Source organism: Herpailurus yagouaroundi, unplaced genomic scaffold (genome assembly GCF_014898765.1).
Source record: "Herpailurus yagouaroundi ecotype Mexico unplaced genomic scaffold, PumYag 185, whole genome shotgun sequence".
NCBI classification, from domain to species: Eukaryota; Metazoa; Chordata; class Mammalia; order Carnivora; family Felidae; genus Herpailurus; species Herpailurus yagouaroundi.
This window is the reverse complement of record NW_024412416.1, coordinates 6,036,920-6,062,593: the sequence shown is the minus strand read 5'-3', so window position 1 is coordinate 6,062,593 and position 25,674 is coordinate 6,036,920. Positions and strand designations below refer to the sequence as shown.

General features: G+C 55.6%; 2 protein-coding genes across 2 annotated transcripts in view; one reads left to right on the top strand and one right to left on the bottom strand.

The window, feature by feature from the left end:
• The window catches only part of MESP2 (mesoderm posterior bHLH transcription factor 2), a 2,421-nt gene extending 638 nt beyond the window's left edge, over positions 1-1,783 (top strand). The window contains exons 2-3 of the mRNA XM_040493400.1: positions 9-377; positions 1,199-1,783. Of these exons, the coding sequence (XP_040349334.1) occupies positions 9-377; positions 1,199-1,468 (639 nt within the window). The 3' untranslated portion in view covers positions 1,469-1,783. The remainder of the gene's footprint in view (positions 1-8; positions 378-1,198) is intronic.
• Positions 1,784-6,743: 4,960 nt separating this feature from the next.
• ANPEP (alanyl aminopeptidase, membrane) lies at positions 6,744-25,386 on the bottom strand. Its single transcript, XM_040493660.1, has 20 exons — positions 24,553-25,386; positions 23,861-24,003; positions 23,606-23,745; positions 23,071-23,197; positions 22,825-22,979; positions 22,492-22,605; positions 22,237-22,380; positions 22,015-22,080; positions 21,809-21,874; positions 20,245-20,420; positions 19,902-19,981; positions 18,526-18,659; positions 18,327-18,382; positions 17,269-17,416; positions 13,186-13,277; positions 12,597-12,707; positions 12,312-12,479; positions 11,391-11,531; positions 10,849-10,930; positions 6,744-7,354 (listed from the first exon to the last, which is right to left on the bottom strand). The coding sequence occupies exons 1-20, from the start codon at positions 25,161-25,163 to the stop codon at positions 7,205-7,207; spliced, it is 2,904 nt and encodes a 967-aa protein (XP_040349594.1). The 5' UTR covers positions 25,164-25,386; the 3' UTR covers positions 6,744-7,204.
• Between the last annotated feature and the right edge of the window lie 288 nt (positions 25,387-25,674).

Genomic DNA, 25,674 nt, shown 5'->3' with positions numbered 1-25,674 from the left:
CTCGGGGCTGCCCGCTCTGCCCCGACGGCGGCCCCGCGCAGACGCAGACGCAGACGCAGGTGCAGGCGCGCGCCCCGGCGCTGGGCTCAGCCGCCAGCCCCTCCGCGTCCTGGGGGTCCCCGCCGGCGTGTCCCGAAGCACTAGCGGCCCCCGAGCGCCTGGGGAGCAGGATACCTGACATGGGTCCCTGGGTTACACCCCCTTACCACCCTGGGATGCAGTCGCCCCCTCAACTGTCCCGAGGGAGAGGCCCCGACGCGGCCCTTTGGACACCGCCCCAGGGCTGTTCAGGAACGCAGACGTCCCCAGAGTCCAGGAATCAGGCTACACCCTGGACGCCTTCCCCCGCGGCCCCTGAGCTGGCTGTAATATACCAGGTACGCACCCAGGCCCCGCTGCTTCCCCTGGGGATGGTCCCCAGGTTCTTTTGGGGGTGGAGACGGTGAGTTGGCTCTCATCTGCAGAGAATTTCATACTTCTCAGATCCCCGTTTATCTAATCCATCCCAGGCGGGGGTAGAGAGAAGCCGAAGGGAGTATGGAGAGGACCCTAACCTCCTTGGGGAAAGAGGTAGGGCCCCGGGTCATTAAGGCCACCACCACCACAGCCACGTGGAAGAGGGGGAATCTTCGGACTTGCTCCAGAGGCAGGATGGAAGGTAGCAAGGGCCGCTGGCAAGAAAGTCGCTCCAGGTGCTCCAGTGGTTGGCCCCGGGGGTAGGGACTTCCGGAGTCGAGGGGCTTGGAGCTGGTGACCTTCCCGTTTTCTTCAAGCTTCATTTGTTCTTGAGGCCCACAAATGAATGAATCATGGTCCACGAAAGAGCATGTTAATAAGCGAAAATGATTGCTTGCTCACTGCCCGACACCATTCTTGGCACTGTACGTGTACGTGTACCTACTCAGTCAGCCCTCCAGCAGCTCCATGGAGTAACTGTTACCATCGTCCCCATTTCACAGATGAGAAAACAGAATGAAAGAGGTCGAGTTCTTATAGCTAGTTAGTAGCAGAGGTGGGATTCGAACCCCGGGCAGTGTGTCTCCAGAGCCAGTGCTGTTCACCACTTGGCTTCACTGCATCCGTGGCACCAGGGCTGTCCAGAAGCTGCCGGCCACACTCCAGGGAGCATCCAGGTTCAAGGTCTCAAGCTATCTCAGCGCAGTGGCCCACTAACCAGCTGCTTTTGTCTCTCTTGCAGGGTATCTCTGTGTCTCCAGAGTCTTGTCTGTTGCCAGAAACGCCACCCCTCCTGTCCCGCCCAGCATGCCAGAGACTCCAGCCTCAGACCGAGTGGGGTTGCTGGAGCCACAGCGCAGAGATGCTCCCCGCTTCAGAAGACCAGGGACCAGGCCCTGCCTTCCAGCTCGGTGATGAGAGCCCTTCCCAGAGCTCAGGCGTGCAGCTCAGTGGCTGCCCTGAACTTTGGCAAGAAGATTTGGAGGGGGCCCACCTGGGCATCTTCTACTAAAGGCCTTGCGTTGTCCCCTTGTCGGCCAGGAGTCAGGCCTCCAGGGTGGGCTGCCTTCCATCTGCTGCCTCTGAGGTCTTCAAGGTTTTTTTGTTTTTGCTTTTTTTAAAACCAAGCACCTCTTTTCCAAGGGATGTCTTTTATGGAAGCAGTGTTTGAAATAGGTCGTGGGTGGCTTCCCTGGCTGGAGTCAGGGCTGCAGCAGGGCCCTCCATTCCTAGAACCACCCCCCCCCCCACGCCCCAGAATGCCCAGTGCTCTGCAGAGCACCGCCTGACCTACAGGAAGGTGGAGGCTGCTTGAGCACAGACTCGGCCAGCTGGGACTGGTGGGGGAGTGGGTTGTGGCTGGGGGTGGGGTGGGGGGGTGGGAGAAGCCTGTATGCTTAGATTTTGTGCTTCTTAAAAAAACAACACAAATTTTGGTGTGGTCTCTTTTTCTTCTGTCGACCTGGGTTCTTATTGCCTTATTGGGAAAAGGAAGAATGTTCCCATCCTGCGGGGAGCAGTCATTCTGTTCTTCCCCTCCCCGGGTCTAGGCCTCCTGAGGTTGGTGTGTGCCCTCACTTGCCACTTGGACAGTCTTTACTGTGCAAGGGCTCCACCCGGCCTGCTGTGCAAGGTGACATGGGCGGGTTAACGCTTGGGCCTGTTCACCTGCCTCAGCCCCGCCGCTGTCACCTTTGCCATTCTCCTGGGTGCCCTCCTGCTGAGCCAGAGGGCTCCTTCACAGTTATATGAAAGTGTTTTTAAAGGATGCATGGTGGGGCGCCTGGGTGGCTCAGTGGGTTAAGTGTCCAACCTCGGCTCAGGTCATGATCTCACGGCTCGTGAGTTCCAGCCCCGCGTCGGGCTCTGCTGACAGCTCGGAGCCCGGAGCCTGCTTCCGATTCTGTGTCTCCCTCTCTCTCTGTCTCTCCCCTGCTCGTGCTCTCTCTCTCTCTCAAAAATAAATAAACATTAAAAAAAAAATTAAAGGCTGCATAATGGTTAGCTCCCACCAGCGAGGCCCAGTGTGTCTGGGGTTGGCCTAAGAAAAGATCACCAATCAGGTGGCTTAAACAACAGTATCTTTTCTCACAGTTCAGGAGGCTAGAAGTCCAAGGTCAGTGTCAGCAGGTTTGGTTTCTTCTGAAGCCTCTCTTTGGATTGCAGATGGCCACCTTCTCACTGTGTCCTCACATAATTACCCTGCGGCCTATGTGTTTGTCGGTCTCTTCCTGTAAGGACACCAGTCATACAGGGTTAGGGCCCACCTGTATGACCTTATTTTACCTTAATTACCTCTTTATAGGCGCTCGCTCTGAATGCATTCCTGTTCTGAGGTCCTGGGGGTTAGAACTCAGTTCAGCCCATAATAGCCGATGTTAGACGCCAGGGAGAAAACATTCCTCAACTAACAAGGCGAATTACAGGCAAGTAAGCGGTCAAAGACCAGGTCAAGGATGGGAGTTTATATCATAAGGAGCTTAGGGACCAGAGGGGATGTAACAGCCTGGTGGGAGATGGGGCTGACGACAGTTTCTTTCTTGAGTTACCCGATTGGTTAATGCCGCTGCGTTGATTTATGCTGCCTTGAGTAAAGAATCTTGAGGAAAGGATGCCACCTATGATCCATTAGCAAAAGCCGCCATGGGCTGGGGAGCCAGCAGCTGTGGTGACGTCATTCTGTATCTGCTGACCCGGGTGGAGGAGAATTGCAGGATGTTGGGGGGGGTGGGTTTTGAAGGATGTGCAGGAGTTCGCCAAGAGGAGTGAGTGGAGAGTGACCTAGGCAGAAGAAACTGAGTCCAGAGCTGACAGAGAAAGGTGAAGATGAGAATTGGAAAAGGGGCTCAGAGACCAGGTTGTGGGGACCCCTCCCCCATATGGCCTCTTTCCTGGCTAATGGGGAGGCATTGAAGGTAGGGAAAGGGAGATGAGTCTGTCACAGGCACATCTGGTCCCTTTGGGTGCTTGGCAGAAATGGAGCCGGGCAGGGAGGCTGCTGTTAACAGTGCAGGGCAAGAGCAGGGGAGGGTGGAAGACCAGAGCACAAATTGCTCAAGCTCTCAGCCACATGCAGGGCCACTCATCTCACCCTGCACGGTGACCCATGACCTGCCCATGTGCCTGATGACGTCAGACAAGTCACTCCCTCTCTGTGCCTCAGTTTCCCCGTCTCCTAAAAGGGGAATGGGTTTAGGCGACCACTGAGGTGGCTCCTTCCCCTAACCTTCTAGGGTTCTGGTTCTTACCCTGGGGTCTTGTGTCCTTAGGGGGCTGCCAGCCACACCTGGAAGGATGAGAAAACCTCTCACGAGGTCATGAACAGCTAGGAGATGGATACAGGGCGCTGCTGACCTGGGTGCACATTTCATTCAGCTCTTACCCACTGTATGGCTGTGGGCAAACTAAGAAACCTCCCTGAGCCTCAATTTTCTCAGCTGTCAAAAGGAGACCATGATAGACCCTATCTATTCCTTAGGGTCCTTAGGCTTGGCACGTAGTAATTGCTGAATGGCCTGAGAGACGACGCAGTCCAGCGGTTCCCTAACCTGACTGCGTGTTGAGGCATCTGGTCCTAGGGTCCCACCCTGAGGGCATGATCCAGTGCCTTGAGCTGGGGCTTAGGAACCCGGGGCTTTAAGAATGTCCTTCCCAGGGATTCTGGGGGCTCAACCAGGTTTGGGTTCGATGGTTATTCTTCACCCTTTCATTTTATAGCTGGGGAAACCAGCCTGGGTAGAGGAGCAACTTTCCCTAGCACCCCAGCTAGGTAGGGATGTCAGGCCCCTGACTCCCTGTTCGGTGCTCTCTCCTTCCCTAGAAGGCCCGAGGTCTTGGTTCCACAGTCTCGCAGCAACTTCACCAAAAGCAGAGCTAAAGAGCTGCCCTCTTTCCTTTGGCTCCCACAGATCTGGGGTTAGTCCTTATAGGGACAGAGAGAGATATGCCCTGGTCCGGTCACTGATGGCCATGCTCCTCCAGCTCCAAAGCCTGAGCCTGAGAGAGTACTGGCTTTCTCCAGCAGCAGCCAGAGCTGGGCATCTTCTGGAATTTGGTAGCCTGTTCCCAGCTCACTGCAAGAGGTACCTCTTCCAGGAGATGCAAACGCAGAGGCGAGAGGCCACCAGCTAGAGTTGCTGAGATGCGGCTGGACCCAGGGGCAGGGCCCAGGGGGCTTCAGCGACCTTCCCACCCCTGTCCTCAGCCTCTTCGAGGGAAGGCTCAGGCCTGCCTCTCAGGAGCAGTAGCCCCTGGCTCCACCCTGGGCTTGCTGCTCCTGACTGCGGCTGGAGTCAAGAGACTGGACATTCTTTCAATGCCTGTAGGGGACATGCCTCCTGAAGAGCCTCTTGGGTGGGGGGAGGTGGGAGACATACCCCCCCACCCCGCTGCTTCTTGCCCCTCCCCAGGGGCCGCCTTCCCTGCTGGCCCCACCGCAGGGTGCCCCGCAGGCAAGGACAGCCTGAGTTCTAGTCGGCCCCTGCTCTGTGTGTGACCTTGTGCAGGGTTCTGCAGGCAGGTGTCTGGCTGTGTGAGCCCTGATGGCGTTCCCGAGGAACTGATTTTTCTACAGCCACTGAGAGCGTTCTGAATGCCAGCCTCGTACGCCGTGAGGTGGTGGGAGCACATAACGTGGGGATGCCACGGACCCTGCCACAGATGGCTTCCCTTCTGCACAGGCTTTACAGCCCGCATCTCCTTCTAGCTCTACTGACTTAACCTCCCTGAGCCTCAGTTTCCTTATCTGCAAAACTGAGACGAAAACAATCCTTATCTCCTGGGACTGTTGAGGCCCAAATGAGATAATGCGCATAAACACTTTGCCCAGTGCCAGGCGCAGAGGCTAGGAGCCCTGCTGACTCTTCTCCCAGGAGGCCAGTTCTCTCCCAGGGACCCCGTGAGGCTGGGCCCTCCCCCAGCGGGACCTCCTGAGGGGGCCTGCCCTCTGATCCCCAGAAGTTTAAGTGCCAGCCAGGGCTGCTGGGCACTGGCGACAGGAAGGACTGGCCCACAGGGGCTGGGCTGAGGGAAGCCTCCCGATTGGTGGAGAGACCCCACCCCATAACCTGGGCGGGCCTCACCCCTCCAGCCGCCCCACCTTTGATGTAGGGACTGCAGGGGCCGGCTGGGGAGCCTTCGGTCCCAGACCCCACCCCCACTGCTCCCAAGGGGGAATAGAGGCTGTGAGGTAAGAGGGCAGACCAGGAGACGGGGCTAAGGATGACAATACCCAAATCTCCTCCTGTGTCAGGCAGTGCCCCACATATGTGAATCTCCTTAGATGCACACCCCGACCCTGGGATCCGCTGCCTTTAGGTGTAGGTGCGAAAACTGGAGCCCGAGCTGTGATCTGAAACCAGGCCCCCTGGTCTCCCGGACTCCAGCCCCAGTGGCTCACTTGGAAGAAACCCCCAAAGAGCCCTGTGGCCTATTACCTTCCTCTTTCTTTCCACCAGACTGTGATGCTCCACTGGGTCCTGTGGGGCTGGGGCTGAGGCTGAGGCTGAGATGAGTTTCCCAAAACCTGGCTCCATTTGCTAAGAAACTTCCACCAAGGCCATTGTGAGCCGTGGAGTCGCGTGGGTCCCAGACCTCCTCTGGGATAGGCTCTGACCTCGGGCTGCCCCAGGTGATCTGGAGGGGCGCCTGTCTTTTTCCGCACACTGCTTTTGAAAACAACCACCTTACAAATTGAGATCACCTTCCACCATGAATCCTGGGGAGGGGGCGGGACATGCCCTTGGCCAGTGGGTGGTCAGACCAGGCCTGGGTCCCAGGGCTTGCCGTCCTCACTGCAAGCCCCCTTCACTGTCCCAGGTGTCCCCGGGATGGTGGCTGCATGCAAGAAGAGAAGCCCAGTCAGCATCCTGCTCCCTTAACCTCGCGGTAGGGCAGGTGCGGATCGTAGTGTCTGGAACTACAGAAACTTCTGCTTTCTGAAAAAGACTCCCTCCACTGTCAGGACCTGCTCTGCGCCTGGCACCAAGCCCCAGCTCCCTGCACTCCATCACGAGAACCGCTGGGTCTGCTATAGCACCCACCTCCTCATGGTTTCCGGCACCCGGCATCTCCTGCCTGCCACGGGAATTTGGATGAAATGAACACCACAGGCCGACCCCACAGCACACCCAGGTGTTCTGTAGGAAGGGCCAGCAGGCTGGGCACTTCTCCCCTCCTGTGCTCCGTGGGGGTCCCCTACACCCCGGGGTCCCTCCGTCCCTCCCAGGCTTCCTGGCTCTTGTGCAAACCTACTCACTCCCACTCTAGTGTAGTAACGAGTCTAGGCATTGATCTAGAAATCCTTTATTTACATTTTCTCTTAGAAAAAAAATATATAGATCTGGTGCCCTGTTGATTCCTCAGGTTCAGGAAATTTATGGGAAGGTGAGAGAGGGCACAGGGCCGCCCCCTAAGGCCATCCATCGTCCATCAAGGGCTTCTGCTCATCTGACCCCAGCGCTGGGCTTCCCTGAGATCAGCCCCAGGGCCCTGGGTGACAGACACCATGCCAGGCCTGGGGTGGAGTTGGCAGGAGGGGCAGGGACTGAGAGGTGTTGGGGCAGTCTGGCCATCAGGAACTGGATTGGCCCCATGGGCAGAGTGGAGAAAACATGGGCCAGAGACTTTGTCCTGGGGTGAGGACACCATTGCCTCAGGCTCCAGGAAGGGGTCCTGCCGTGGGCCACTGGGACAGACACAGAATAGGCATCTCACATGGGGGCCAGGTGACTGCAAGGACCAAGGACCATTAGCTGTTTTCTGTGAACCACCTGAGCACCACATCCTTGTTTTCCTTCACCCACTTGATGTTGGCTTTGGTCTTCTCCAGGGCTTGCTCCAGAGCTCGGGTGGCTGAGCCGAAGCCTGTGTCCATGTTGTTCTTCTTGAACTGCTCGAGCTGCCAAGGAAATGAAGATTCTCAGCCTCAGGCTGGGTCTCTAACACAGCATGAGGGGAGGGCGGCCTAGTCCTCTGTCCTCCCTGTCCACATTAGGGCCCTTGCAAATGGAGAAGCCACGGCCTGTTCTCCAGGAGAGAAAGGGCTGGCCCTTCTCTGTCCCTGGGATAAAGTCCTTATCTAGGGCAGAGGCGAAAATAAGCACAGCCTCGGGGCTCCTGGGTGGCTCAGTCAGTTAAGCCCCCGACTTTGGCTCAGGTCATGATTTCATGGTCCGTGAGTTCGAGCCCCACAGCGGACTCTGTGCTGACAGCTCAGAGCCTGGAGCCTGCTTCAGATTCGGGGTCTCCCTTTCTCTCTGCCCCTCTCCCACTCATGGTCTGTCTCTCTCTGTCTCTCAAAAAGTGAATAAACATTAAAAAATTTTTAAATAATAATAAAATAAATAATAAAATAATAAATAAATAAATAAGTCACAGATGAAAAGATATATTAGTACAGGAGGTTGCAGCCGGGGCAATTACGCAAGAAAATGAAATAAAAGGCACCCAGAAAGGAAGAGGTAAAACTATCTCTATAAGCAGATGACATGATTTTTGTATTCAGAAAAATCCTCAGGAATCTACCAAAAACAAAAAAACAAAAAAAAACCAAAAAACTATTAAAACTAACAAATTCTGCAAGGTTTCAGATGAGCAACATACAAGATCATACTACATTTCTACACACTAGCAATGAGACATACGAAAATGAAATTAAAACAGTCCCATTTACAATAGCATTAAGAAGAATAAAAGACTGAGGAATAAATTTGACAAAAGACATACAAGACTGGTAATGCTGAAAACTACAAAACACTGTTGGAAGAAATTAAGAAGAACTGAATAAAAGGAAACAATACCCAAATCGACCCAAATCCGTGTTAATGGAGTGGAAGATTTAATATTATTAACATGGGAACGGTTCCTAAATTGATCTACAGATTCAACGCAATCCACATCAAAATTCCAACTGCCTTTTTTTGCAGAAATGGACAAGCTGATACTAAAATTCATAAGGAAATGCAAGGGACTCAGAATAGCCAAACAATCTTGAACAAAGCTGGAGGGCTGACATTCCTAAACTCACTACAAAGCTACAGTAATCAAGACAGTGTGGTATTGGCTGAAGGACAGACAGATAGATCAATGAAATACAATTAAGAGTCCAGAAATAAGCCCTCGCATTTACAGTCAATTGATTTTCAACAAGAGTGCCAAGACCATTCAGTGGGGGAAAGAATAGTCTGCTCAACAAATAGTAGTGAGACAATCGGACAGCCACATGCAAAGGAATGAAGTTGGACCCCCACCTCACACCATATACAAGAATCCAGCCAAAATTGATCAAAGTCCTAAATGTAAGAGCTCAAATAGTAAGATTTTTAGTAAAAAGCAGGTATAAATCTTCATGACCTTGGATTAAGTGATCGTTTCTTAGATATGCCTAAACACAAGCCATAAAAGAAAAATTAGAAAGCTGGACTTCATCAAAATAAAAAAAAAAAATGTTAAGGTATGGAAAGACACTATTGAGAAAGTAAAAAGGCAATCCACAGAATGGAAGAAAACATTTGCAGATCAGGTATCTAATAAGGGTGTAGTATCCAGAATATATAAAGAACTCTTACAACTCAAAAATGAAGAGAAAAATATCCCAATTAAAAAATGGGCAAAGGATTTGAACATTCCTCCAAAGAAGACATATGAATGGCCAATAAGCACATGAAAAGATGTGCAACATCATTAGTCATTAGAGAAATGCAATTCATACTATCTCACATCCACAGAATGGCTATAATTTAAAAGGAAGGAAAGAAGGAAGGAAGGAAGGAAGGAAGGAAGGAAGGAAGGAAGGAAGGAAGGAGGGAGGGAAGGAGGGAAGGAAGGAAGCAGAGGGAGGGAGGGAGGGAGGAATGAAGGAACAAAGGAACGAAGGAAGAACAGAAACGTAAGTGTCCAAAGACATAGAGCCGTGGAAAGTACATTGGTGCAATTACTTTGGAAAACATTTTGGCAATTTCTCAAAGAGTTAAACATAAAGTTACCAAATGATCCATCAATTCCCCTCCCAGGTGTATACCCAAAAGAACCAAACACATATGTTCACTCAAAACTTTGTACATGAACATTCATAACAGCGTTATTCATAATAGTCAAAAAGTGGAAACAATCCAATGTCGATCGACTGATCAATGGATAAACAGATGTGTTACACCCATACAATGGAATATTATTCAGCCATAAAAAGGAGTGGTACCCTACCACATGGATGAAACTTCCACAAAAGCCCTCATATTATATGATTCCATTTCATGAAATATCCAGAATATGCACATCCATAGAGACGGAAAGTAGATTAGTGGTTGCCAGGGGCTGACAACAGAGGACTGGGGAGCGACTGCCACAGTTTCTTTTGGGGGGTAATGAGAATGTTCTGGAAGTAGATGGTGGTTATGGTTCTACAAGCTTGTAAATATCCTGAAAGCCACTTAACATGGCGAGTTTTATAGTACATTAATTATATCTCAATTAAAAAAATAGATAATATCAACCTAATACAATGAGTTAACTTTAGCTTCTGATTCAAACATGCATATCACTGCAAAATGAGTTTTAAAAGAAACAACCTAGAAGGTTTAAAATGGGCCAGATAGAGGGACACATGGGTGGCTCAGTCGGCTGAACATCCAACTTCAGCCTCACGGTTCGTGAGTTCAAGCCCCACCTCGGGCTCTCTGCTGTCAGCACAGGGCCCTCTGCAGATCCTCTGTCTCCCCCTCTCTCTGCCCCTCCCCTGCTCTCTCTCTCCCTCAAAAATAAAAACAAAACAAACAAACAAAAATGGGCCAGGCAGAATAGGATACGTAAAGAATTGTTCCTTTTCTTGGCTTTGCTAATAATAATAACATTGAGATTATCTTTTAAAAATTCCTTTAAATAGGACGAAATCATAGACAGGTGAACTGTATATTAGTGATCCCTGCTTGAAAATTCTCCACCCCCAAAACAGAACCGGCAAAACACTGATAACTGTTCAATCTGGGTAATGGGTAGGTACGTGGAGGTTCATTTATATTATCGTCTTTACTTTTTGCCCGTATGAAAGTTCCAAGATGAAGTTTTCTGATTGAATCGTCACCATTTAAAAAGCCTGGATACTGGGTTCTACTCCTGAAACCAATACTACACTGTGTGTTAGCTAACTACATATTTATTTAATAGTTAAATAAATAATAAATATTGATTTAATATAGAGAGAACTTAATAAAAAAAATAATAATAAATAAATAAATAAAAAGCTTGAATACCCAGCTTCCCCTGCAGGTGAGGAAGGCCTGGCAACGTGGAGCCCGGGCTCTCCTTGACCACACCCAGGGGGTGCCGGCTGAATGGTGGTCCTTTTAGACTCGCGATGGACCTCTGGATGCCGCCCCAGGGTCCCGGGCTTCTTACCTGCTGCAGCTCGAACTCAGTGGAGAATCGTCGGGTCACCGCCTGGATGAGGTTGGAGAAGGAGAAGGAACCAGTGCCATAGCTGTGGGGACAGGAGAGAGAAGACATCGTGAGGGGCAGAAGAAGCAATGCTCCGTGACTGGCAGGTGCCATTATACCCTCACGTCTGCTCTGCGACTGTCCCCATCTTGGAGGTGAGATGAAATGACACACCCAAGGTGATACCCCGAGGGACACGACCGCAGGTTTGATCTCAGTATCCTTGCTCCCCTGTCTCCAGAGAAACAGACTTTCTTCGCCCCAAGTGGGAGAAAGGACACCCCATACCCTGCCTTGTCTTTCCATGTTGGCCCTCCCCGCCCTCCCCCGCGCCTGACCGCAAGCTGGGTTAATTTTTCAGCACTCCTAGGCGGTGTCCACAGCCCCCCACCACGCTCCAGCCCTGCGGTGTCCCATGCACACAGACACACGGACCCTTCCCTCCGCCCCCGGACACCCCAGCCTTGGCGGGCACTTCTCCCAGCAGGCTCCCCCAGACTCACTCCTGAAAGAGTTTCTTCCAGTTGCTCTGGACAAAGTCCCAGGCCAGGGTTTGCCCAACGACGTTGCTGGAGATGCTGCTGAGAGTGCTGGTGACGTCTTGTTTCCGGATGAAGTTAGGGTCCAGGGTATAACTCAGGAACCTGTGAGGGAAGGATGCTGGGTTAGTGACCACTTCCAAGGGCTGTAGTCAGATGATATGAGACAGAGAACCCAGGAAGGCAAAGGATCCCCTCCCCCGCCCCCGACACCTCTCCGGCATCCTCCTAATGTCCCTTCAGTCTACTGAGGGTTGAAGACCTCTTCGTCCTACCTCCCTCTCACAGGTGGGACACTGAGTCTCCCAGGCAGGGTCACTGGCCCTGCCTGACACGGACCTGGTGCCCGATGGATATGTGATGACTGATGATGAATGAATGAAGACAGGAAGGAGTACCAGAGCCGGGAGCCCTGTCCCAGGCGCGGCAGCCACCTTTGTCTTTGACACTGAGGGAGGCTCTTCTTTACTGGGGTCTGGGAGATGACATACAGGTGGCCGGTGGGAGCCAGGAGCTTGGGGCGTGCCCCGCTGGACATCCAAAAGGACCCAGGCCCAGCTGCAACAGAGCCCTCGGCAGAGAGGAAAACTGAGCTTCTGTCAACTACCGGCCAAGAAGCCAAAGCGGTTAAAAGTGTGGGACGGAGACCCAGACGTGGGTTCAGATCTTGGCTCCACCACTTACTAAAGCTTCTGGACTTGGGGCAAGTTGTTTTCGCTTCTCTGAGCCCCAGTGTCCTCCTCTGCGACATGGGGGCCCCACCGCCCCACCGCACAGGTTTGTGAGGATGCCGTGAAGGAGAGGCCCGGCTGGTTCTTGCTCCCCCACGTGGGGTCCCCCGTGGGGAGGGGAACTCACGCGGCCCCGTCGGGCCCCGGTCCTCACCTGTTCAGGATCCAGACCTGGTTGCTGCAGGCCAGGGCTCCGCGGAGTTTGTCAGCCTCGTTCACCAGTTCAGCCTTTAGGAACTGCTCCCACACGAAGTTCCACTCCTCCTCGCCGCCCTGGGCGATGGCATTGCAGTACACGGTGGACCGCAGGTTGGGGTGGATCCTGGCGAGGGGTGAGAGGGTCAGGGCAGGGAGGCGGGGGGACGAGGGTCTGACGAGGACACGGCTGTGGGCTCTAGGGACGGATGAAGGTCAGGGGAGGAGCGGGGGATACACTCACGGGTTGTTTTGGGGGTTCTTCTTCCACTCGGCGAAAAGAGTCGCGGCCAGCTTCTCACACTCAGGAACCCCGTAGGAGCAGGCGGTGCTGACGGCGTTAATCTCGCTGTACCTGCCCCACGGGTGACACTCCGTCAGCATGCCCATGGGCCGCCCGGCCCAGACTTGGGCAGAGACACCCCCCTGCCGACACACAGCTCTGGGAAGGATGGCGGGGCCCGGGCTCTGTCTGAGGCTGCTCACTGGATCCCCTAAGTGGCTTTGTGCCTTGGGCAGCCCAGGGACTTAGAGGAGTCAGCACAGGCTGCAGCCCCTATCTGAACACCGAGAATCTGAATGATCAAGACCCTGAGGGGACCTCAGAGTTTCAGTTGGGTCCCTTGTACAAAGAGGTCAGATGGGCTCCCAGGCCACACACAACCTCAGGGCAGGCCTCCTCCTCCCGCCTGGTGGCCCCGGCCAAGAGATGGCCTCCAGAGGACACTGCGGGGCCCTGCCCTGGACTCCCCGGGTCAGGGTAGCTGGGCTGCCCATGGCCTCCAGAAATAAGGAAAGGAGAGAGGCTCTTGGCTTCTCAACGGTCCACTCACTGGTCCATGAGGGCTTGCGGGTGATCAGTCCAGTTTTTGGTGACTCTTTCGAAATGATTGAAGAGGGGCGTGACCTGCTTCTTCAGGTACCTCTGGGCAAAAGAAAACACGGAGAGCTTTGAAGGCAAGACTCCTGCCAGGTCTTTCTGGAGTCCCTGCAGCCTCTGACATGGGTGTAGGTGCAGCAAGGGCTGCTGGCTACGGAGGCAGAGAGGCCGGAGGCTCAGGGCCCTGAGGGAGCCAGCAGGGCCCAAAGGGGCCCGCACGGGCCAGGTTTCAGATCACTGGCCCGAGGCTCTCCTGCCTGAAAGCCTCAGTCAGCTCCAACACTCCTTGTCTGTGTCACCAGTTTTTAATAGTGTTGGGTTTCCACGCCCCCCCCCCCCCCGCCCACGCTCCACCACCAACCCCGGTGGTGAGTATTCCGTGTCTACTGTGAAGAGTGTGGAAAATACAAGCTTCCCCAAACTGATTTTCAAATTGGTGAGTTTACCCCTTCTTCCCCCCCCCCACCCCGTCTACCCAGCAGATCCGTCATGCTGTCTGCTGCCCTTTGCCCCCGACACTGGAATGTAAGTTCTGCCTCCTGCTACTAACACCCTTCGCAGACTCGGGTTCAACACGGTCGATCGTCACGGGCCCCAACCGGAATCCACGTCCAAACGTAAAAGGAATAAACCTCCAAGAGCCAAGAGAACGGAAAGGGAAAAAGAGTGGATGAGATGCCCATGCAGTCAGGAAGCTGCAAGGTGGGGAGAGGAAGGGAGGGACGGGACAGAGTCACAGTGCGGGCCCCGGGGGCAGGGGTAGGGAGGGTTGGAACCGGAAGCAAGGCTTGCCCAGACAAGGCTCGGACTCAGAGGGACGGGTCTGCAGGAGACAGGGGTGAGGCGGGGGCTGAACACAGGGGAATGAGTCCAAGTCTGCAGCGGGAGTAGTTGAACCCCCAAGCTCCCACTTCCCTTCTTGCAGCAGGGCAACAGCACCCCCACAGGTGAGGCTGAATCAGTGGGGCTCAGAATCAGGGGGCCCCAGACATAGCAGAAGGGTTGGCCGACTGAAGAGGTGAAAGTTTATATCCTAACTGGAGGTAACTCTAGTCAGCTTCTTTTTCCCCCGTGTCCGCCAGTCGTAGAAAGTGGGCATCACCAGCCTCACTATACAAGATAAAGGGTGATTCCCTGGTCTCAGGGAAACACACTCATGGATACTATATGTGTGTGTGTGTGTGTGTGTGTGTGTGTGTGTGTGTGTGTGTACATTTTTAGTAAATTCTATATTCAACATGGTTCTTGAACTCACAACCCTGAGATCAAGAGTCACATGCTCAGAGGTGCCTGGGTGGCTCAGTCGGTTAAGCATCTGACTCCTGACATTGGTTCGGGTCACGATCTCATGATTTGTGAGATCAAGCCCCACGTCAGGCTCCAAGCTCAGCATGGACTGGGATTCCGTCTCTCTCTCTCTCTCTCTCTCTCTCTCTGCCCTTCTTCCACTCACATGTGCATGTGTTCTCTCTCTCAAAATAAAACACTGGGGCGCCTGGGTGGCTCAGTCAGGTAAGCATCTGACTTCGGCTCAGGTCATGACCTTATGGTTTGTGGGTTCGAGTCCCGCATCGGGCTCTGTGCTGACAGCTCAGAGCCTGGAGCCTCTTCGGATTCTGTGTCTCTCTCTCTCTCTCTCTCTCTCTGCCTCTTACCACCCCCCCTCCAATAAACAAACATTAAAAAAAGATGTTTTAAAAATAAACATATGATAGAAGAAACACCCACAATCTGTAGCCGAGGGGGCTACAGGAGGAGGAGGAGAAAGACACATCGGGACTGAGAGAAGAGCCCACAAGCTTCCAGAAGGGAAAAAACAGCCACGTTCAAAGAACCAGAGATGAGCAAGCCTCTGAGCTTCTCAACAGCAGCATGAGAGGCTTGGCATCAGCGGAGCAAGGCCTGAAATTGTCTGAGGAATAGTAGCTTCCAACCTAGAAACTTCTAATCCCAGGTAAATTCTGGGTCCAGTGTGGTGATGGAATAAATACATTGTGCATGATCTACCTCCACTCTTAGGGACACTTTCTCAAAAACTCCTGGAAAAGGTGCTCCACTATGGGAGAGAAAACTCAAGGAAGAACCCACTGGTTCAGGAAACATGAGATGCCACACCGGGGGAGAGCCTCCCATTCGGGGGAGGGGTGGGGCTCAGCCGCAGTTCCAGAAGGGAGCATATGGACTGCGGGCTCCGGTAGGGAGGGATGCCTCTAGGAAAATGCAGCAAATCTAGCATATGCCCTGATGACGTTTGTCCAAGATGTATAAAAAAAAGGGGGGGGGGGGACATAAACATAGTAGTCCATGTGGCTCAGCAGAGAATCATATTTAAATAACCACAATACTGGGGCGCCTGGGTGACTCAGTCAGTTGGGCATCTGACTCAGGTCATGATCAGGTCATGATCTTGTGGTTCGTGAGTTCGAGCCCCATCCCGGGCTCTGTGCTCACAGCTCAGAGCCTGGAGCCCGCTTTGGATTCTGTGCCTCCCTCGCTCTCTGCCCCACTCCCGCTCACGGTCTGTCTGTCTCTCTCTCTCTCAAAAATAAACATTAAAAAAAAATTTCAATAACAATACAGTAAATGCTGAATACTGAGTTGATCAAATATTGTGACTTAACTACATCGGGAGGATGGAGTAAATCCAACGTAGGCAGGTTAAAGAGTTAAAATCTCACTTGCCATCACACCTCTTTCAACATCATAGGAAGTGCACGAGAAAAAAAAATTTTTTAATTAAAAAATGACCTCTGGGAATGCCAGCTGGTGCAGCCACTCTGGAAAACAGTATGGAGGTTCCTCCAAAAACTAAAAATAGAACTACCCTACGACCCAGCAATGGCACTACTAGGCATTTATCCACGGGATACAGGTGTGCTCTTTCGAAGGGACACATGCACCCCCATGTTGATAGCAGCACTATTGACAATGGCCAAAGTATGGAAAGAGCCCAAATGTCCATCGATGGACGAATGGATAAAGAAGATGTGGTATATATATATATGATGCAGTATTACTCGGCAATCAAAAAGAATGAAATCTTGCCATTTGCAACCACGTGGGTGGAACTGGAGGGTATTACGCTAAGTGAAATTAGTCAGTCAGAGGAAGGCAAAAATCATATGACTTCACTCATATGAGGACTTTGAGACAAAACAGATGAACCTAAGGGAAAGGAAACAAAAATCATATAAAAACAGAGAGGGGGACAAAAGAGAAGAGACTCATAAATATGGAGAACAAACAGAGGGTTATGCGAGGGGTGGCGGGAGGGGGGAGGGGCTAAATGGGTCAGGGGCACTGAGGAATCTACTCCTGAAATCATTGTTGCACTAGATGCTAACTAATTTGGAAGTAAATTTGAAAAAATAAAAAATAAAACAAGTTAATTAAAAAAAAAAATGATCTCTTCAAGTTTCATCTAATGGCTGCATAATATTCCATCAATGGATATCGTAGTTTACCTAACCAATCTCCAACTGTTGGACAATTGTTTTGGGTTCTTTTTTTTTTTTTTTCTTTTGTAAATCACCCTGCTGAGTTTCTCTCTTATCTCCCTCATGGGAGCCTCAACAAATAAATTTATTTATTTATTTTGAGAGAAAGGGGGAAGAGAGAGAGCGGGGGGGGGGGGGCAGACAGAGAGGGAGGGGGAGAGAGAGAGAGAGAGAAAGAGAGAGAATCCCTAGCAACCTCTGCACTGTAAGTGCAGAGCCCAATGCAAGGCTCGAACCCAACAAACCATGAGACGGTGACCTAAGTCGAAACCATGTTGGACGCCTAACCGCCTGAGCTGTCCAGGCGCCCCCGTCTGTGTCCTTTCTCGGCCCTACCCAACCTGCTCACCTTTCCAGTACCTGTTCCCTTCACCCTACATCCCTCTTGCCACTCTGCCCACCTGCTCTCAGAAAAGGACCCGGTGTCCTGTCGGCCCGAAGGGTGCCACCGCTCCAGACAAAATTTCTAGTAACTCCCTAATGGTGCATTTCTGGCACCGGGCAAATTGGCCCTCGAACCCTGCCCTGCCCCCCTGTACCTTCATGGGGCCGTAGACCTCAGAGCGGTCGAACATGAGCTTAAAGTAGCTCAGGCTGCTCAGGGCGGCCTGCCAGGGCATGTACTCGGTCTCTCGGATCAGGAAGAGAGTGTTGTTCAGCGCCAGAGTGACGGGGACCTTTTGGGCACTGGGGATAGACACAAGGGCTCAGGTAAGCATCCCCATTAAGCCCAGTCCCCACTGAGGGGGCCCCAACCCCTTCCTGAAACCTGAGAGCCCCAAATGAGCCAGCTCCAACGTTCACTGTAGATGGGCCTGGGGGTAGGTAGGGGTGGGGCCGGGGACGGGGGAGGGATGTGGGACAAGGTCAGCTCAGGCCCTGTCCTCACCCACTGCCAATCACATTCCCCTGCGTATTATCCCCATTTGACAAATGGGAAGCTGAGGCTCAGAGAGGCAAAGTGACTTGCCTAAGGCCACACAGCCCATAAGAGACAGAGCTGAGATGCATAAGGACAAAAAACCTCTGCTCTTTATTCTGCCCACCTCTTCTCTGATTTGCTCGGCCCCCTGTGCCTTCCTCCCTCCTCCTCCTCAGACCATCTGTGCACCTGTGGTTCATAAATGTCCGTGTCTATGGGTGACATCACCTAAGTCAAAGAGCTTAGCACCTGCTGGGAACACAGTAGGTGCTGAATAAATATTTGTTTATCCATGCTGCCTCTCTCCTGCTCTGTCCTTCCCAGACTTTTTGTAGCATCTGCCATGGCAGGCTGGCACACAGTTAATCCTCAGAAAGAGCCTGGTGCTATAAAGGACACTGTGGTTTTGGAGTTGGCCAGACCTGTGTCTGGCTGTCACGGGCTACAGAGTGACCCCAGGTAAAGCACTCAGTCAAACTCTGAGTCTCGGATTCCTTATCTGGGAAAAGTGGGTTGTAACACTAGCAATCTGCAGGGGTGTGGGGGCCCAGGGAGGGGCGCAGAGGAGCACAGGGAGCCCACAGCAGTGTGCCTGGGTCTGTCGCTGTAGAACAGCACTTGCCCAAGTCACCAGGCCAGGGACAGGCTGGGCCCCAGGAGGAAGGGGGCACTCACCTCGCCAGGTTGAAGGCATCGTGGATGACTTGAGCCCGATTGATGACAGGAATGACCTAGAAGGGGCGACAGAGCGCGTGACCTCAGGCTGCTGCTGGGGGCGGGGCGGGGGGGGGGGGGGGGGGGGGGGGGCCCGGGGCGGGGGGGGCCCGGGGCCGGGGCCGGGGGCAGGGGATGGGGGCTGGCGGCCAACACTCACCGACAGGTCTGTCTGCAGCTGAGTTTGGATCTTCTTCCAGTTTTCATTGTCATAGTTCACCAGGTAGTAGCCCGTCACGTTGAGGTTCAGCAGAACCCAGTCATTAGCTGTGGTCTTGAACAGGTCATTCTGGGCTGCGGGGAGAGATCAGAGCTAGGTGGGGCTGCTCAGAAGGCCACAGGCTGACCCTTGGCCTGTCTTTCTCCAGGCCTCCCATGCAGCCTGGCACCGGCTGGCCCTCAAGCCTCAGGCGATGCCAAGGGAAGGGGGAGGAGAAGGGGCGTAGGTAGGACTGGGCTGCCAGGCCAAACTCTGCCCTCAGCGGGACCAAGTGCCATCTCTGCCCCTCGGTGCCCTTCCTGTCTCCCACAGGCTCCACGTGGCTGGGCCAGTGACCGCAGCCCAGACTTCTCCATCGGCACAGCCTCAGGACACCCCGACCGACTCCACAGGCTGCCGCTCCTCCTCCCTCCCTCCTCCTCCCCTCTTACCCCCCCCCCACCCATCACCTAGTGGGAAGCCCAGGCAATGCCCGCCCCCCGCCAGTCAGCACCCCCAGTGCTGCCCCTCTCTGCCCTCCCTTCCGGCCTTGCTCCCGGCAGCCAGAGGGGGCCGTCGGCTTGCCACTTCCCACCTGCCCCAGCTCCTCCTGGCCAGAGGACACAGCCATTGTGTCCTGCAGTCCGCAGGGACCTTGGGAAGCAGCCTTACCTTCAGGGCACACCTCTGCCCTAGCCACAGTCCTTGCTTCTCTCCTGCCTCGCTCTTGCTCTTTCTTCTGCCCCCATGAGCCTGGCTAAGTCCTTTTCTTCCTCTAAGACTCAGCTCACCTCCTCCAGGAAGCCTTCCCTCACCTCTCCGTGAAGCTGAAACTTCCTTATTCCTGGCTCCCTGCCCCCTGCCCCAGCAGCCTGTATGTGCCTCTGTTAAGGCATCCAACACAGCTCTAGAAAGTTTTGGCTGCTTATCTTCCTTCTCTCCAGCTGCAGTTTTGGCCTCGGCAGGGGACGAATTGCCTTGACCGGATTCCCCAGTACCTGGTGGAGTAGGGCTGTTTATGCTTTGCGCCAGGCACTGTCTTAAACATCTCATGTGGGTTCTCTTCTTTAGTGCCCACACAACTCAACCGGGCCACTATTGTTCTTAGCCCCATTTTATAAATGAGGAAATGGGAGACCAGAGAGGAGTGGCAACCTGCCCGGGGCCACACAGCTGGGCGGCCGCAGAGTAGAGCTCAGAACCAGAGAGGTGGGCTCCATTTGTTGAATGAGACCATGAAGGAAGGCCACGAGGCCTGGCGGAACCCCCAGGACGCGGGCCGGGAGCTGGGGGTGTGGGGGAGGGGACGGCTGTCCACAAGGGCGGGGCTGGATTACCTTTTTCGACGCCCGGCATCCAGTAGTGAGCCTGCGGGCTGCCGTTTCTGACAGAAGAGATGGGAACGATCCACAGGTAGCTGCAGCAAGAGACCCAGATGCCAGGTGATGACAGCCAGCCGCTCTCAGTCACTGCCAGCAAAGAACAGCCCCGCCCAGCCTCCCAGTCTCTGCCCGGCTCCGTCTGGGCACTGAGCACGCCCCTCCCCCACCCCCCCATCCAGGGCCAGGTGCTGGGGCTGGGACCACGGCAGGTCAGGACCCACCACGGTCAAGGGACACCACAGCACCTGTCCTTCAGAGCCCTCACAGGACGCCCGCCTCAGTGCCCCCTGCTGCTCACTTGAACTGTGAGGGGCGGGTGACCACGGACTGGGGGTCAAGGAGGAAGTGCTGCTGGGAGATGCTGCCTGTCTGGGTGTCCACGGTGATGACGGGGAAGCCCATCTGCAGGATCCAGCGGTCCATGATGGCACTCACGGTGTCGGGCAGGTTGATGGTCGGCTGTTTGTCTACAACCTGGAGCACAGCGAGACGGTGCCCGGCCGTCAGTGGCCCGCCCAGGGCAGCCTCGGAAGACCCACCTTGCAGGGAGGCAGGGCCAGCGGAGGAGCCCGGGGTGGGGGTGGGCAGGAGCCTGGGTCTCAGCTCAGCTCGAACCTCAGAGGATGGGAGGGGAGGGGAGAAGGAGAGGAGGGAAAACATAGTCCGAGGCACGAGCGGGTGCAGAGACAGGGAGCAGGAGTGGGTGGTCTGGGGACGGGCTTAGGGCGGTCGCTACTGTCTTCTTGGGTCTTTTTTCATCTTTTTCCATGCACGTGCACTGCTTTAGTAATAACGGCAAAAAGCCAACAACGTCTGTTAATGACTGAGAAAATTAAGACGGGAAAGAGGATAAAGAACACCAGAAGGGCACAGGCTGAACAGGGAGGGGAGCTGGGGGCTGCTGCAGAGGGGGGGGTGCTCAGCACAGAGGGAGTACCCTGGAGGCAGGGGTAGAGCAGGCGTGGAGGAGGGCTCAGCTTTGGAGGAGAGGAAGGAGCAGGAAACTGAGGCAGGCGAGGAAGACGGTGGATGTGGAGGGGAGGGACCGAGGCAGTGAGGAGCCCCCTGTCGGCAGGTGGTGGGAGGTCAGGGCAGGGAAGGGGTGCGGGGGAGGGGGACAGACCAGAAGAAAGAATTTGGGCCGAAGACCAGCATGGAGGGCCCTGGAGCCCGGCTGTGACTCTGACACAAGGCCCTGGGTCTCCCCTCCCTGGTGGATCCGGGCTCGGGGTTCTGGAGGGGTCAGTGGGGCTGAGGAGGGGTAGAGAAGGAGCCCTAAGGGAAGGGAAGCTCTGGGGGAAGATGGGGAGTGTGCGGACTCCAGCCATACTAGAGGCAGGGGGGCCGGGGGAGGGGGCGGGGAGAGGGGCAGTCCGAGGGTCTGCACTGCAGACAAGGGCTGCTTGGGGTCTGAGTGCACAGGAACGCAAGGCAGGGCTGGGTGGGAGGGTCAAAGTTCGTGCGGGGGGGTGCTGGTGTGTGCAAATTCATGCCTGGGAGGGGCCGGTCGGGGCACAGGGCAGCCGGGAGTGCTGAGTAGATAGAAAGACTCGCTCCAAAGTTCCAGGCAGAGGAGGGCTGGTTTCCTCACCTCTAAGACCTGGGGGGCTCCTCGGCTCCCATCACGGAGCTCACTACGGGCTGAGGCAAGCTGCCCATGGTCTTGACCCATGGTCTCACGCCTCCTGCAAGGAGCCATCATGGCCCCCACTTTACAGATGAGCAACAAGGCTTCAAATGACCCCCCTGGGCTGGTGAGCAGTGGAGCTGGACACATTCTAGTACACGTGTGCCACCCCTAGGGACTTAGGGCACCGCAGGACCCCGACACGATGGCTGCAGGGGGCTTGGCTGTCACTGACCTGCTGCAGGTGCTCCCACAGGTTCAGGTAGATGGTGTTCCCGTATTTATAGGTATGGAGGTAGGACTGTGGAAAGACAGGTCGCAGTGAGGGCAAAGCAGGTGCTCCCCAGCCTCCACCACTGAATGTCTGTGGCGACGCACCTCGGGGGCTGGAGGAAACCGCCCCCCCCCCCCACGCCTCCATGGCTGGCCAAGGGGACTCACCGCTATGCCCATCTTGAACAGGTCCTCAGTCAGGAAGTTGGAGAGCATCCTGAGGACAGAGGCTCCCTGGGGGAGGGGAGGGGGTTCAGAAGGCTGTGCGGAGCCAGCCGGACCCTGGGCCCCCATCGGACAAGGGCAGATGCTCCCAGTGCCCTAGCTGTGTCCCTGCCCCTTCCACACGTCCTCCCCCCCGCCCCCCCCACACACACACTGTCTCAGTACCTTGCTGTAGGAGATGGAGTCAAACACCTCGCTGATCTGGGCCGGCGTGTTGATCTCCGAGGCGGGAGTTGACAGCGGGTGGGAGGAGGCCAGGGCGTCCACAGCCATCACATGGTACACGTCGTTCAGCACCATGAGGTCTTTCTGCAAAGCCCCGCTGGGCATCAGGAGACCGGCCCGACACGGGATGACCCAGGTCTTCCCCTCCCCCAGCCCCTCGTCCCCAGACCTCGGGGCCCAGGGCAGCCGGCTCACCAAATTCCACGTGGGCTCTGCAAAGTCAGCACCTAGGTACTCCACGTAGGAGGCGAAGCCCTCGTTCAGCCATAGGTCATTCCACCACTCCAAGGTCACCAGGTTCCCAAACCACTGTTGGGGGGGGGGGGAAGGTCAGCCCGGCTGGCCTTGTGCTCACGGTCACCGGGTGTCCCCCACGCGCCAGGCACCGGTTCGGGACTCCACCAACCTCGCCGTGACTCCCCTCTGCCATCCTGTCGGGTGGGACCCTCCTCCCTTCGCAGGTGCCCAGGGCAGAGCGGGGACTTGGGCCATGTCCTTTCCCTACCCTCCCTGGGAAGCAGGGGCTACCTGGTGGGCCAGCTCGTGAGCAATCACGGTGACCACGCGCTCCTGGTTGCCGCTGGAGGAGGACTGCCTGTCATACAGCAGCGCACTCTCCCGGTAGGTCACCAGCCCCCAGTTCTCCATGGCGCCAGCGTTGAAGTCAGGCAAGGCAATCTGGTCTGGGGGTGGCGTGGGCCAAAGCCATTGTCGGGACGGCCTCTGGGTGGGGAACCCTACCCGCCGCCCCCACCACAACGCCCCCTCACTCACCCGATTTGTTGAGCGGGTAGGGCGTGTCGTAATGTTGGGAAAAGAAGTCCAGGATGGGGCCTGTCACCTTCAGGGCATAATCGCCATGGCCCTGGTTGATTGCACTGGGCCGGGCCCAGATCCGGATCTGCAAAGAGGGTGGGGGTAGGTCAGAGGCCCCCCTAGGCTCCTGGTGCAGATGGGCCAAGCCGTGGGGATCCCAGGCTAGTAAGGGGGATGACTAGGTTAAAATGAGGGGCTGGGGGGGTCTTTGGGGGGCTTTGAGCCTTAGGGAGGAGCTCTGGGAATAATAATAGCCACGGCCATCATCCGTTTGGCATCCATGCGTTGGGAACTCCCTTCATGAGGACAGACCCATTTTTCAGATGCAGAGACCGAGGGTCAGAGAACTTAAGACACTTGCCCAAGATCACTCAGAGCTGGGATTTAAACACCGGCCTAACAACTCAGAGGCTGAGATGGGAATTAATAAAAGAGGAATATCCGTCAGGCCAGAGCCAACCCCGGGGAAGGGCCGACAGGCCCAGCTTCTTACCAGGACGCCACTGGGAGCTCTTGTCTCCACATATGAGAACTCACTAACGATGTAGGCCAGCAGGTAGGTAGACATTATGGGTGTGGTTTCGAACTCGGTGACTTTCCAGGTGGGATCTTCACCAAACGGGACGCTGGGGCCTGGGCATGGACCGTTCAGGCATGTGGAGACGCCTCCTCTCCCCCGCCCTGCATCCCAACCCTGGGCCGCCTTCTTCCCAAGGCCGTGTGTGGCCCCTGGGACAGACCCGCTCACCTCTGGGCAGCATGTTGGACAGGGCCACCAAGTTGTTGGGGTGGATGATGGTGATGTTAAACGTGGCCTTCATGGCGGGCTCGTCAAAGCACGGGAAGGATTTCCGGGCCTCTGTAGCCTGCATATGTGTCGTGGCCAGCACCCTGCCCAGACCGGGGTATTAGAGGGTGTGCTGGCAGAATGCCTGCACCCCGTGAGGGTGGGCAGGGCGGGGGCTTCAGGGCGCCGCCGGGCATGCGGGAGAAGGGCATGTCGCTGGGCATGAAAGCCTGGTCCGGCTCATCCCTGCCCTCCCTGCCTCCCCCAAACAGCCTCTGGGCCCTGACAGGCCAGCTCCTGTGGGAGAGCAGAATTCCTTCAGGAGTCGGGGTCAAAGTCCCGGAAGGATCCGTGCCTGAGTTAACTAGGAGGCTTTGGGCAAGTTTCTCTCTTCTGAGCCCCAGTTCTCCTATCTGTCCGAGGGGTTCTTTCGCCACTTGCCCCTGACTCCCTCGCGGGGGGGGGGGGGGGATGGAAGCTCCCCAGGAAAGAGCCGCCCCCCTGCCCCCGGCCCCCGCGGATGGAGTCATGGCCAGCCGAAGGCTCCAGGCGGTTCCGAGGCCCGCAACCCAAAACCTTCCTCGGCCCCCAGGACCCGGCTCTGCCTCAGCCTCTAGGACCTGCCCCACTGAGCAGACGCAGACGCAACTTACTTTTTGACGCCGTTCTCCATGTACTCGCTGCGGTAGAAGCCCGCCAGGTCGTCGGCCAGCTCCCCCTGGAACTCACTCTTCATCTCGTACTGTCTGCCGGCCACCAGCGGCTCCTGGAGGTGCACGACCAGGTACTCGGTGAGCTCCACCAGCTCCGTCCTGACGATGACAGGTTGCGGCTGGAAGCCCCCCACGCCCGACAAGGCCACCATGTGCCCCTGGTGGTTGGTGTAGTTGAGCCTCTTGCTGTGGATGATGACGATGTTGGTGGACTCCTTGCACGTGAAGCGAACGATGCTTGTGCCCGTGAAGACGTACAGGCCCTTATTGTTGGGGGTGAGGTAGGGCCTCAGCGTCACGTTGTAGGAGTCGGGAATCAGCGTCTTGGGTAGACGGTAGACGTTCCATGGCTTGCTTTGGTCCAAGGTAGTAGCCACGGTGGTGGTAGGGCCCGTGGGGGCCGCCGTGGAGGCCGCCGTGGAACTCTCGGTGCTCCTGTTCTTCTCCTGGGAGTACACCACGGACAGAGCGATGATGGTGCACACGGCCGCCACGCCCAGGAGGATGGCCAGGATGCCCACAGGCTTGGAAATGTAGAAGCCCTTGGCCATGGTGAGGGCAGGGGGGGGAGCTGGGGGAGGTTCAGGACGGCGAGGAGCAGGCGCAGCGTCTGGCCAGACTTATATCCCTGAGGGACAGGGGGAGGAGCCCCACAGCCCACAGATTGGACAAAAATTAACCAGGGCTCAGGCAGGCAAAGGTCAGTGGGCTGGCCAGGGGCGCCCTGTGCTCGGGCCCTGGAGAGGCTGAGATCCAGGAACAGTGTGCTGGGGGGTGCCTGGTGGGGAGCAAACAGCGTCCGGTTACAGGCTGCAGGAAGGAGGGCTGATGGGCAGGCAGCGGGTAGAGGGAGCGGCAGGGCCGGGTGGCATCGATCGGCCTGTGCCCCGGGACAGCGGGGACAGAGGAGGAGGACCGAGGTTAGAGTCTGCGAAGGACTTCCCAGGAGCAAGAAGGAGGAGATACAAGGGAGGAGAGGATCGGTTTCTGGCTTGGGACAAGAGTGCCTTGGGTCACCCCTGTGGCTGGATCCTGGCAGGGTGCCCGGGGCTCGTCGGCGAC